This window comes from Lissotriton helveticus, chromosome 11 (genome assembly GCF_964261635.1).
Source record: "Lissotriton helveticus chromosome 11, aLisHel1.1, whole genome shotgun sequence".
Taxonomy (NCBI): domain Eukaryota; kingdom Metazoa; phylum Chordata; class Amphibia; order Caudata; family Salamandridae; genus Lissotriton; species Lissotriton helveticus.
This window is the reverse complement of record NC_136072.1, coordinates 261004328-261017957: the sequence shown is the minus strand read 5'-3', so window position 1 is coordinate 261017957 and position 13630 is coordinate 261004328. Positions and strand designations below refer to the sequence as shown.

The following is a 13630-nucleotide window of genomic DNA, read 5'->3' as shown; positions in this document are numbered from 1 at the left end:
GCACCCTGCACTCTGCACCCTGCCACCCTGGTGACGCTAGTGGTGCACTTTGAGTGCCAACTTGAACTTGAACTAGCCTCACACTCCCAGCATTGTAAGTCATTTACTTACCTGCAAACCAATAACATTATTTTTTGCCATAGGAACCCATGTTGTGGGTTTTCCTCTGAAAAAGTTGTTTCAACATGTTTTTTATATGGAACAAAAGTAACTGTGCTTTGAAAGTAAATTGTGTCACTTACCTTTGTATTGTAGGACCCACGTGGTCTATCCAGGCATATCACCTCCAGTAGTCGATGTAACTAAGAAGTAATCTAAAAGTAATCTAACAGTAGTTTAAATGTATTTTGAACTATTTTGAAAGCAAATACAAACCTGTAACGAATCCAATTTCATCTACAATTGCATTTTCTTGTACAGTTTGCATTTGAAAGCATATTCTACTTGCCTCTGCAAAGTCCTGCTTAGTTCTAGGAATAAAACATAAGTATACCTTTTTTATACTTACCTAATTGGTCCTGACTCTGTCTCTTAGTGTGTGCGATCAGCCTTTATTGAGTGAGTACAATAAATGCTTAACACATCCTCCTGATAAGCCTAACTGCTCAAACACACTTCCACAAATAGAGCTGTTAGTGATTATCTAATTTAGACTCTGCTATTCCTCAGTGGATCCACTGGACTCTGGGCACATTATACCTTAATTTGACATAGTATATGCAGAGCCAGCTTCAGTCAGTGCTTGTTATGCTTGCCTGTTGGTGCTCTAAAATTCCACGTAGAGGCTCTTCTACACAGCTAGCTGTCTCTGTCCCTCTGAATACCTTGTTTTCCCAATGCAGATACCCGGATTAACTATACTTTTAACCAGAAGTCAGTGTGATGAAAAGCAGTGCTCAGGGATGCAAGGTGGCATAAATAGCAGCTCTACTCAGCTTATGCAAGCCAAACATATTTTGCACTGAAAGTTGACATAAGTGCTGAAATCGCTTTGCATCGCAGAGCACCAAATACAAGATTATTTGTTTGAAGTTGTTGATCTTGATGCAGTTAGCAAACATCCAGTATTGAACTAGTCATAGGTGGTCCCCACTGGTACATGAGATACAAATAGATATTTTTTCCAATTATGAAAGGACAGGAATAACTTTAGTCAATTGTATCCCCATTAGAGATCACACAAGTGTGGGACAGCAATCTTGTGAGACCATATTGACCATGGGGATGATTAATACCAGAATTCTAAAACATAAAGCTGGCATAAAAACTCATAATGAAAAATCTCCTGTGACTAGATATTTTAACCAGGTAAAATATAACCGTAGTTAATTGAAGTTTGAATATGTGAAATAGTGCAACCATCCAGTAGGGAACGTAATATACTGAGCAATCTGAGATTTGAAACTTGGTGTATAGAATATCTTAGAAAGTAATGCATAAAAATGATGAATGAAACCTGCACATTTAACTGGTTTCTTTGAACACTATCAAGCAACTTCACCTTTGAACAATTAAATGGAATTATGTTCACAATTTGCATTGTGTTAATATATATGTTGAGACATATTGATCTCAGAAAGATGATAAATAGAAATATTATATAGGGAGACTACAATTGAAAGTGAAAAAATACTCACATTGGAAATGACAATTTCTCTTAAGATTGATATTCAATGTTACAAATGCTGTCTACAAAAGGAATATGCTAGTGAAATGTAATGTATTCCATTATTAATATTCCAAGAACTATATGTCAATCATTATGTTAAACTAGTGGAACTTGCCTTGTGAGATGCTATCGCCAACTGTATGGAAACTACAATATAATGAGTAGGTTCCTTTATATGTGAAATTTGTTTTTACGAATAGGTGAATACATTACTAATTGGTTATTTTATGTGAAATCAATGTGTACATCGAAAAGGTGACTAATGGAATGAAACCACACATTTTAGATTGAATTGAGTCAGTTGAGTGTTGTACTTTACACTTATATTTGTGAGACATGGTTGTCATTTTGACTATCAGCAGGATAGGAGAGATGAGTGGAATGCATGATATTTCTGCTGGGGAACACCATGGCTAAACCTAAGCTCTGTAGCAATGAATAGTTATACATTTATGCTACATTCTAGTGTCACATTACAACTTTGGATCACCTGAAGATTGGATAAGTACCCCAAAAGGCACTGAGAGTAGAAAAGTCAGCACTGTATAGATGATGAATTTCAATAATAAAAATTGGTTGTATTATTTTCAAGAAAAAATGAAGGCATGATAAGTAATTTGCAAAACAAAAATATTGAAAAAAATACAATAAGAGAAAATTTCAAAACTCTATCAGTGTGAGCACCTGCGTCATTTGTGGCAGGGTTTACTTACACTATTGATGACTAGTAGTATTAGGAACCATTTCATGGAAAAAGGGCATGATTTTGAAGTCGGTCAGAGTTGCCTCCAACCAACACCGTTTCGGTGGAGGAACCACTCTACCATACTGCGGTTGGAAACTGCTGCAGCACCAGCTTCCGTTGAGAAATGTGAGCATCCCTGCATTGTGTAGCAGGCTCCTTATAGGTGCCCCCAGGCCCAGATGTGGAGGGATAGGAGGGAAGGGGCCCCTGCTAAGGGGTACCAATTTCGCTTTTCGACAACATTTCCATGTTGGATAGGCAGACATAGAAAGGCTGTTGGAAACCAACATTATAATCCCGATAGCAGAACGCCATATTTAAGGGATTCTGAGGAGTTTCCAACCACGTCAGAAAGCATCGGTCGGTCACTCTGACTGCGGTCACTCTGACTGCTGCCCCTGATCACATGAATCTAATGCATCGGTTGGACCGCAGCAGTAGATGCGGTTTGGCCTGCAATTTTAATGGTTGCGATCTGAACCGCATCGTAATGTCCTGTACAGCAAGAAAAGTTGTGCAGTCCTTCTTGGTTCATTACCTCACACTCTTTCAAGGACTTTGGCTTAGATTATGAGGTGTGGCAAAATTGAGTTACTCAAAGAACATGATACATAACATTACGATGAGTGGAAATATTTACAGGGTTAAGTACATAGTTTGTAACCCATGATTTTTTATTATTCATCCTTCACCTTCACTCCCATGTAATACTTAGGAACTTTCTGGTCCATAAATTGAAGTAACTCTCATAAAGCTTACATTGCTGATGGGACGCTCACCATATCACTCCTTCCTTTCTCTTCTTACCCTTCAAATCTACTGATGATATACCACATTGCAGACTTCTTCCTTAAAACTCAACTGTTAAGTCACACTTTGATCTCTTGAGTTTTATAAGTGTTCTACATCTTGCAGTGGTCCCTCGTGGGGATGGTATTCCATGTCAATGTTCCTCTGAGTGAACAGCACAAGAAAATTAATGGCAATTTGGCAGGACCCTCCCCAGTGACAATATCCATCAGCAGTAGGAATATGTTTTTGTCCCCATTACCATAGGTTGAATTCCTAAAAAAGCTTCTCAACTTTTACTTCTTCTGCGGTCAATCAAACAATCTTTACTGAGGTGGTGAAAAATAGCATCTGTTAATCAGCACCAAAATAATATTGTATTTCCTCAATTTCTCACCTCTAAAAGCTAAAATGACATATGTGCCAGCATCTGGATCATTATGATCATTACTTGATAAGCATGTGGCGAGAGTTGCTTTGACTAAGGAAAGGTGGTAATGTGTTGTACTCTTTTATTATGTCTAACTATCAATCTCCTCAAATGAAATGATATATGTTTTGGGCAGCACAATATGGACATTAAGGCAAAGTATTTGGAGCTGAAAATTCTTAATAAGTTTTCTTGGCTAAGACAATAACCTTGCCACTGAATTCAAGCTAGTCTGGCTGTTTAGAGGTGATACCCCAAAAGAGGTCCCAGGATGCATGTTACCAGTCCAGGGAGGACCAGGCCTGGCAGTTCAGGCTGGACTGTTCCCCTGAGGAGCAGGGTCAAGGCTGAGTTAAAAAAAAAGAGTTGCATATGGCTGGGTTCAAACTAGAGAGTGGCTTAGTAAGCAGAAGAATGATGACAGATTCAACCAAGATCTGTGACTGGGGGTGAGTGTCTGCAACGTTTCAGCACTGAATCCATCATTTTAACATGTTTTCTTTGGTATTTATTTATTTTATTTTGAAGGTTTTATATAGCGAGAACATGACCCTTGTGGGTTTCAGAGCGCTTTACAAGTGAGGTAATTAAGCAAAAGAGACAATGTACAAAAGGAACATAGTATTTCGAAATAATGTCTTATGTTCCAGCTGGTTGTTCTAAGAGTACGATTCAATGTTCAAGTGAATTTCGTCATGAGAAGAGATTTGACTTCTTTGTTGAAGAAGGCAGTTGAGGGGTTAAGTCTGGTTTCTGGGAGTAGTGTATTCCAAATCCATGGAGCAATACCAGAGAAGGTGCGGTTATATGTTTTCTTCTTGGCAAATGTTTGAGGCTTTAGGAGAAGGTTGCTGGTGTTCCTGGATGATATGATTGATTTCACATGAAAGCTCCAGTTTTTGGGCCAAATACTTCAGGTGTTGTGATGTATGGCTTTATGCATCATGCAGGCGATTTATTTATTGAATTCTTGCTTTAAAGGGTAGCCAATTGAGCACTTTGAAGCCAGGGGAGGTGTGGCTATTTCTTTTGAAGCCTGTGATGAGCCTGGTCTCTGAGTTGAGTGATGCTCTTAGGGGGGCAGTTGTAGATCTAGGGAGTCCACAGAGAGTTGCACTACTATATTCTAGTTTGGGAATTACTAGTGCTTGGACTGCCAGCTTGAAGTCATTTACTGAGAGGAAGGGTTTTAATCTGAAAGTTTGCTCCTTTCGCTGCGGCACTGATGTGTTTTTGCATGTTTAGGTTACTGTCCAGAGTTATTCCCAGTGATTTTGCTGAATCGATTATAAGTAGTTGGCAGTTGTACGCTGTAAGCAGTTTAAGCCATTTGTGTATGGTGGCTGGTTGGTTAAGTGGGGTGATTAGTAAGAATTACGTTTTTAGGGCGTTTAGTTTGAGTTGGTGTTCAGTCAACCATGACTGAGTCTTTTGTACAGTTAGATTGAGAGATTTGATGTAATCCGGAGAATTTATCTTCAAGTATAGGTGTGTGTCGTCTGTGTACATGTGAAAGTGGATATTTGATGAGTCAAGAATCTGAATGAGCAGCTCCATAAGTAGGTTAAACAGGTAGGAGAGAGGGAGGAGCCCTGAGGGACTCCTAATGTGACTGGGATGGTCTAGAACAGAGATTGGTTGACCCTGAACCTTTGGGATCTATTCAGTAGGAAAGAGGTATACCAATTTAGTACTGACCCTGATAAGCCCATTCTGTATTGCAAGGGATCTAGAAGATTATCATGTTTGACGGTGTCAAAGGCCGAAGATAAGTCAAGCAGGATAAGTAGGCAGGTTCCGTTCTGGTCTGGTCTAGGCTTCTTAGTGCATCATCTACGATGTGGGGCATAGCCAATTCAGTGTCATCTCCTGCCCGGAAGCCAGATTGGAATTTATTGAGCAGGTGGACATTGGTGATGTGAGTGTCTACCTGGCTGAGAACCCATTTTTCTAGGAGTTTAGCAGAGTTGGGATGTTGGAAATTGGCCAGTAGTTATTTATGTCTGTGGGGTCAGCTGTCATTTTTTTAGGATTGGAGAAACGTGTCCTGATTTGAGAATTTCAGGAATAATTCCTTGGACTAAGGAGGCATTGATAATCTTTGTCCAAAGTGACAGTAGCGCCAGTATGAGATCTTTGAGGTAGTTTGAATGAAGGGGGTCTGAGAAGTGGTTGGAGGGGTTCAAGAACATGAGTGCTTTTAGAATAGCTTCTCCCCTATAGGTTGTGAAGGTGGCCCAGGAGGCGTTATTTTTTAGGGTGAGCTTAGATGAGCAGGTGATTGGGGTTGCTAGAATGTGAGATGACGAGTCCTTCTGAGTGTTTGACTGAGCTAATGAGGTCTTAATTAGGTCCGTTTTCAGGAGTTCCCTTTTTTTCGTGAAAAGGGAGGAAAATTCTTTGCAGCTGGGTGGTGTACATTGTAGATAAAAATCACTTGTGCCTATAAACAAGAAACTGTGTGTAAGGAAATGGGATATTAACCCTCTATGGAGGTGAGATTTTCAGTTTTGGAACAAAGCTATGAGCGATTTGCCATCTCCTTGAAACAAAAATTGCAATTGATAGAGCTCCTACTCCCAAAACAACCAGTATAAGAATCAAAATACCGACTGTACCAAAATTATAAAACCACATGTTCAGATTTCAGAGTAGTGACTCAAGATTAAATACTACTGTTGACAATGCATTCTCTCAATTCTCAGAGCCTATGCACATTACACATAAAGGCAAATTCACTCTAGTGCACCCTTCTTATATGACCCAATCAGTGTCTCTTTAGCTCAAACAACAGATCCAGATTGTCCCAAAGTAAGGCAAATCACTCATCCTTTGAAACGTCTGTATCCTACCTTGTTTTGCACAAGTATTTGAAAAATATGTAGTGCTTCACATCAACCAAGTTTTACAGATAACAATCTACTGGAAAAATGGCAATCGTATTTCATAGAATCAGTCAATTTACAAATTGCTGATGATGCAGCCGCATGCTAGACTCCAAAGAGTTATGCCTTACATTCCTGACAGAGTGACCACTGTTTGACACAGAGAACCACTCCAACCTGCTAAAATTCTAAGTGAAAGAATGGGTATTGAAGGTGCTGAACTAAATCAGTTCACCTCATACTTTGTGACACACAGGCCAAAGAATAAAATTGAAATCTCCCTTTCCGATGCTGCCACCCCACATCATTGAGTTCCCCAATACTCTAGTCAATCACAATGTTATATATATATAGATGCCACAGTCACAATAATTAACAACACATATATTTCATGCCATTTCTATCCTGATTACACTAAGCTCTCCATTAAAGTTATCCCACCCAATTATTTCTTACCTTTAGCTTAATACGCTGAAGAAAATTATGTCATATATGTCACACCTTCACCTTGAACTGAGCCCCCTCACAACAGAAGTTCTACTGATAGTTAAAACAATGGCTCCACCTTCGTTAAACAATGTCTTGACAGACCTACTATTCAAGATCATAATCTGGAAATTACCAAGTGTGCAAAATCACTCCTTTTCTCACTGGTCAAACACCTCAACCTACAATCACACATAAACACACTTGCCAAAATGGCTCAATTCCAAGTGAGGCTTCTGAGCATGTTCAACCACCTGATACCAGCAATCAAGGTAGCATTGGCCTAAAGTGCAATCAAGCAGCGCCAGATTGGCTTATCTGACAGGTCAGTGTATGGTATGTTTTATTTGCTGTCTATAGACCTGTTTCTCATCATCTGGTGGACCGGTTTTTACTGGTGAGATCCCTGAAATTAAAGCAAACATTGCCTGCAGCAAACTCAAATCTATACAGTATTCCTTAACTTGCAAAACACCTATATAACATCTCTTTACAAGTTCCAAACTGCCCTAATTTACAAACATGGGCAACTTTTTATCGGCTATCTATATCACTAATGGGAGCCACTTTTAGTGTGTCACGTGGGCCTTTTTTCTGTCGTAGTCCAACCCTGACAGCAATAGACTTCAAACAAGTGCATCAGGCACTGGTGCTTTCAAGGCTGAGATATGGTAAATACCTTCTATGTGGAATCACAAATGAATTTTTACTTGCTCCTTTTAAATAAGCTCTTCATGCAATGGCAAATCTAATCTCTAGCGTGAGGAAATATTTCCATATTACTTCCATTCCGCTGATTTTCAAATGTTGAGTAATTGAAGCAAAACGTAATTTTAAATAATCCTGTATCACATAAAAAGCTCATCACAGTGAACTGAAAAGTCTGAAACAGAGAATTTCAGGCAGAAAGTGACAGAAGCATCATCATCGGTGAAGCTATCATTTTCTGAAAGTGCATCTAAGATATGGAACTCTGTGCTTCCTTCAGTCAGGCCAGACCCCTATAAAATCTGCTACCCCAATGTCACTTCTCTGTTTAGGGACTCTTGTGTTCTTAGAGTGGGAAGGACTGTTATTTTTTTACCCAGTTTGTCCATCTACACCGAAACCTGCCCAATGTAAATTAGCAGTGGCCCTGTTCTAATAGGAAGAGTCCAGCCGGAGCTTCCAGTCCTGATCATCTCTGGATACAAATGCAAGCAATCCAACACTGTCTTTCATTTCCTTAGGTCTTATCACAGAGCTATAGCAATGTGGAACAGTGATAAAGGGACAATGCCTGTGAACACCTTTCACACTTAGGGTGTCATCTGTAACAAACAATAAAGTGATGGACGAAATACTTAAACGTAACCATGGGCAATGAACTCCACTCCGACATAGCGGAATTAGTTGCTGCACCCAGAACCCTTTGATAAAACAACTTTACCTTTACATGGTAAAAAGCATATAACCAATTCAAAAATGTGAGCTTTGAAAAATATCAGGCAATGAGGGAGGTGATGATTTTGGGGTCCCCTTAACCTAGGAGAAGGACCAAGCAGATGCCTTCAACACAAAGAGCATATCATGATGAATGATTTGATGGTGGTCCCGTCCTCCAATGACCACCCTAAGCAAAATTATGGGCAAAAGTACAATGTAAATTGATACTTGTATAGCGCACTACTCACCCGCAAGGGTCTCAAGGCACTTGTACGAATACCGCTGTGGAACCCATCCTGGCTTTCCCTGTGAGGTGTCCACTCCTGGGCACCCCCAAGGTGGAGGCCAGGTATCCTTAGCGTTGTGGGGGCCATTGTGGAGATTAAGCAAACTATTGCCCAGAGTGGGACTCCATGATTGGAATAGGCACCGAGGCGAGAATTATCAGGTCCGTGGAATTTTGAGCCCAAGACCCGCCGAGGCAGGGAATTGAACCCTGGTCCCGGGCTAGACCTCTGCCTCAGGGTCTACCACTCTAACCATTGAGTCACACTTCCCCACAATGCCACCCAAAGGCCCAGCAAAGCATTATGGGCCGAGATTCTAGAGTGTGGTGAATATTATAGTATTCGCTTAAGCTGAGCCAGAAAGCTGCTGCCACTTGAGGAATGTTTTGATATTGGATACTATAATAGTCACAGCACTCTATATTCTTGTCCCATAATGCTTTGCAGGGCCTTTGGTTGGGATTGTATTTTTGCCCATAACCGTACTTGGGGTAGTCCTAGGAGGATGGGACCACCACAGAATTGTTTAGCATGATGTGCTCTTTGTGTTCAAGACATCTACTTGATTCTCTCCCTATGTTAGGGAGGACCCCAAAATCATCTCCTCTCTCACTGCTTGCTATAATTTCATTTTCACTTTTGTGAGATGATAATATGCATTATAGCATGTAAAGGTAGAGTTGCTTATTGTTATACTAAGGGTATGGAAGGTTTCTGTTTTATTAACTGGGACGAGATCAGGGGTGTTTTACAAAGTCATGGAATTCATGCAAAAACTCGGGAATTAGCTACTGCACCCACAATCCTTTGATAAAACAACTTTACCTTTACATGCTAAAATGCATATAGCTAATTTACAAAAGTGAGGTTTGAAAAATTTCAGGCAATGAGAGAGGTGATGATATAGGGGTCCCCCTAACCTAGGGGGAGGACCAAGCAGATGTGTTGAACACAAAGAGCATATCATGCTGAACGATTCAGTGGTGTTCCTCCTCCTATGACCATTTTGAACTGTATAACTATATTTACAAGCATTCCTCATGCATAGATAAAAAGGCAGCTGATTTCACAAGCACATATCTATTTCTACCAGGCTGGGCAGCCAGACTATTGTCAGTACATAGTCAATGTCAGAGGTACATGCAATAATACATTTTTGGATTGATTGAAAATCTATATTGAGTAATTAAATGCTACTGAGCTATCACTGGACAGTCTGGGGGATCTAGCAAAATAAATATGTGAACTATCTTTAATGTGGAGGGAGATCACACACCGCAGATCAGGGAGTTTTCAAATAGAGGTCCTAGAAATAGTCCCTCAATTTTGTCAGACATTTCAAGGACCGCATTATCTCAGAGTGGTATAATAAGGACTGGAGTGATTCGATTTGTGGCCATTTTGGGGGCAACAGGAGAAAAAGAAGAGTCCTGGAGGGTTGGAAAAATCGGGGGTAGAGTTAGGTGTGAGTAGAGTCAGGGGAGCGAGCCATTGATCGATGCCAAATAAACAGTTTTGGCAGGCTTAGCATCAAATACAACACGGTTTGAAACACCCTAAATCTTTTGGCAAACTGCAGAGTAAGCCAGTTTACCAACCAGAGCCGGGAAGACGTGTGACCCCTGAACCTCCCACACAGTACTTGAGAGTGGTGCAGATAGAGTAACAATGCGTTCTGTGGGACTACCGGATCATTTCAATTATCAGTGATTTCCAAAACTTTCCATTTAGTAGACGAAGAGAAGAAGTCCATCTTATATCTAAAGTCTTTATTAAAAATGAATCTCCTAAACTGGTGCAGATTATATGAATAGATACAATTATTAAAAATACATGATAGTCACAGTTGAACAGGTTATTAAAAATTATACTGAAAAGAACTGCAACATTTTGATTGTGTTCCTTGATTCAAAGCATGGTTTAATGGAACGCAGTCCATGATAAAACCCCTCCCTTTTCAGCTCCTAGCTAAACCGTCTTAAAATACAAAGGGCCCCATTTATGAGACTCCTTGCGACACCGAAACATCACTTTTTGTGACGTTCCGTGGTGCAGAAGCCTACGTGATATTTATCAGGCAGCACTAAGCCACTTTTTTGGGCTTAATTCTGCCAGATAAACATAAGTCCCTTTAACGCAGTGTTCTGCGTTAAAGGGTGTTGCTGCGGGCGTTCCCAGCAACATTCATGGCCTTTTGACACTGCCCCAGATTTACGAGAAATCGTAAATCTAAGGCAGCGCCAAAAGCTTACGCCTCCCAAGGGGAGGGGTACGGAAGCCACAACGAGGAGAAATATATCTTTATTTCTCCTCGTTTTTCATTTTTCTATGTGTGCTGCGTACTACAGCACACATAGAAAGAGGAAAAAGCCTCTTGTGATTATTTGTGTACAGAAAGATTTCCCTTCCTGTACAAAAATAATCATCCCCACAACGCAGGCACCCTTGCACCATGCTGCAAATGGGCCTGCATTGGTGCACAGCAGCTCATTGTGCACCAGCACAGGAAAAAAGAACAGGAATGCGACGTATCTTATAGATATTGTGAATTCCTGTCATTTTCTTTTGCTGTAGGGAAGTGCAGCAGGAAGGCCTTTGGCACTGCCCTACAGCACAACCTCATAAATGAGCCCAAAATGCTTTTCAGCGTTTTTAGATGGCCTCCCAACTGCATACCTTCGCTGAGCAACAAAATTGTTTCTTTCAGCTACTGTTCTCAGAGAATGTCACAAACTGTCTTCATTGTGGTGCTCTTGAGCTGAGGAAAATACAGATAAAACCTGGATCCGAGTGTATGTGCCCTTCACTGAAGGTGTCTGCAGTATATTGCCCAAACTAAGAGGCATATATGTGCAAGCCCCTATCGCCAACACAATGTTACTTTCAGTGACGTTGTGATGGCGATAGGGGCCTCGCCTTACTAACAAGGCAGCATTAAGCCATGTTAAGTGGCTTAACCCTGCCTTGTAAATAAGGTGAAACCCCTATCGCTGCCAAAATGTCACTAAAAGTGACATTGTGGTGGTGATAGGGGCTTTTTAATACATGCCCCATATTCTTTTGCGCATTCACTATAAGTTGCTAGATATTAAAATTAGTACATGATATATGCACAATAGGTGCACTAGTAACCTGTAATAAAGCCAACATTATAGCTTAAACATATTCAATTAACACCAAATGAACCACACATATATACATGAGAAATATGCACATGAACACATCAATAAATAAAATACAATAGGGGGCACATAAGCAGAAAACTAAACGCATACATACATCAGTTTTCGGTAGGCAGCCCTATTGAGATGACGGGAAACCCAAAATGTGGTAAAGTCTTTGCCACTGGATTGGTAGCATTGCTTCATCCACCACAGTGATTTCTTGGATGCCTGGCCACTAAACCTAATATGCAGTCCGAAAACTTGTAATTCAGTTTGTTATGTGCTTGGGTCATGGAGAGCTGGGATCGGTCTGTGTTAGGGAATAAAACTTTAATATTATGGGGGATATATACAAGGACGTAGCAGAATGAGGTGTTAGCCATCATGGCTTAATGCCTCACTGCACCACTTCAGCAACGCAAGGCTGCAACATATTTACAAGGATATGGTGTAACCTTGCATTTCCTCCTGCTCTGGCGCTACACTTAACAGTGTAGCGCCAATGCAGGCACCCTTACCCCACAGTGCAAGGGTGTCTGCGTGCAGTGGAATATTGTTTTGTGTGCAGGAAGGTCCCCCTTCCTGCACATAAACAATCTTGAAATGCCGTTTTGTCACTTCTATGTGTGCTGCTTAATGCAGCCCACATGGAAATTACAAAATGGCATTTTTTTAAGGATTGTTTATGTATAGGAAGGGGGACCTTCCTGTACATAAACAATCAGAGGCATATTGCTTTTTCCATGTGTGATGCACAAGCAGCACACATGGAAAAAGCAAAAACGAGGAGAAATGCTTTATTTCTCCTCGTTTTGTCAAGTTAATACCAGGTTTTCCCTGGTCTTAATTTTGGCGCTGCCTCCTATTTACTCTGCCCTTATAAAATAGGGGGCAGCGTCAAAATCAATGGGTGTGGCGGTGGAACACCCACCGCAACACCCACTGCCCACCCCTTTCACGCTAAGCATAGCGTGAAAGAGGGCTTTTTTTTACGAGGCAGCGTTAAGCCACGGTAAGTGGCTTCACGCTGCCTTGTAAATAAGGCAAAGCCCCCAATCACCACTGAAACGTCGCAAAAAGTTACGTTCCTGTGGCGATAGGGCCTTGTACATATACCCCTCAGTGTCTTGTTTTCCAAGAAGAGAACTGAAGAAGCTCAATGCTGCCTGCTTCGGTCTCTTCAGACTGCTGTGACTAATGCTGTGAACTGTTTTTTTCCAGAGGAAACCACACACTAGTAAACAAAATTCATAAATCCTAAAAACACATTTCCATTCTAGGGTGCACTCTACACTGTCTAGCTCTAAGAGTTTGATATATATTAGAAGTTGCCAATAGACATGAATGGTACAAATAATGTCCAACTTACCTTGACTATCCACTGGTCTGCTCATTATTATTCCTGAAAGATAAAAAATATATTGGCATATATATTTCTAAAAAATCCATTAAAAAAGCACTTTTTAAAGCAATTTAAACAATTTATCCTCAGAGGTCTGCTCAGGAAGAGAAAAATGATTGTGCTAGGTATATGTCGGTAGTGGATGCTAATATCCCCCAATCCTATATGCCATCCAAGTATCTTCTAAGGAACATAGGTCGTTGGGAGAGAAGTTTGATCTTTCGCCTTCGGGCCAGCACCATAAAATACTTACTTTGTTTTCCTTTGTTTTCCTTTGGGGTTTTACATCACTCTTGAGCAAATGTCCTGCCCTTGTGGTACTTGCAGTAATCAAACAATGTCACATTT

At 40.6% G+C, this 13630-nt stretch overlaps 1 protein-coding gene across 1 annotated transcript in view; it reads right to left on the bottom strand.

Moving 5' to 3' along the window:
- The window catches only part of LOC144791747 (phospholipid scramblase 2-like), a 564324-nt gene extending 551048 nt beyond the window's left edge, over positions 1–13276 (bottom strand). The window contains exon 1 of the mRNA XM_078666513.1: positions 13250–13276. Within this exon, the coding sequence (XP_078522639.1) occupies positions 13250–13274 (25 nt within the window). The 5' untranslated portion in view covers positions 13275–13276. The remainder of the gene's footprint in view (positions 1–13249) is intronic.
- Positions 13277–13630: the final 354 nt, after the last annotated feature.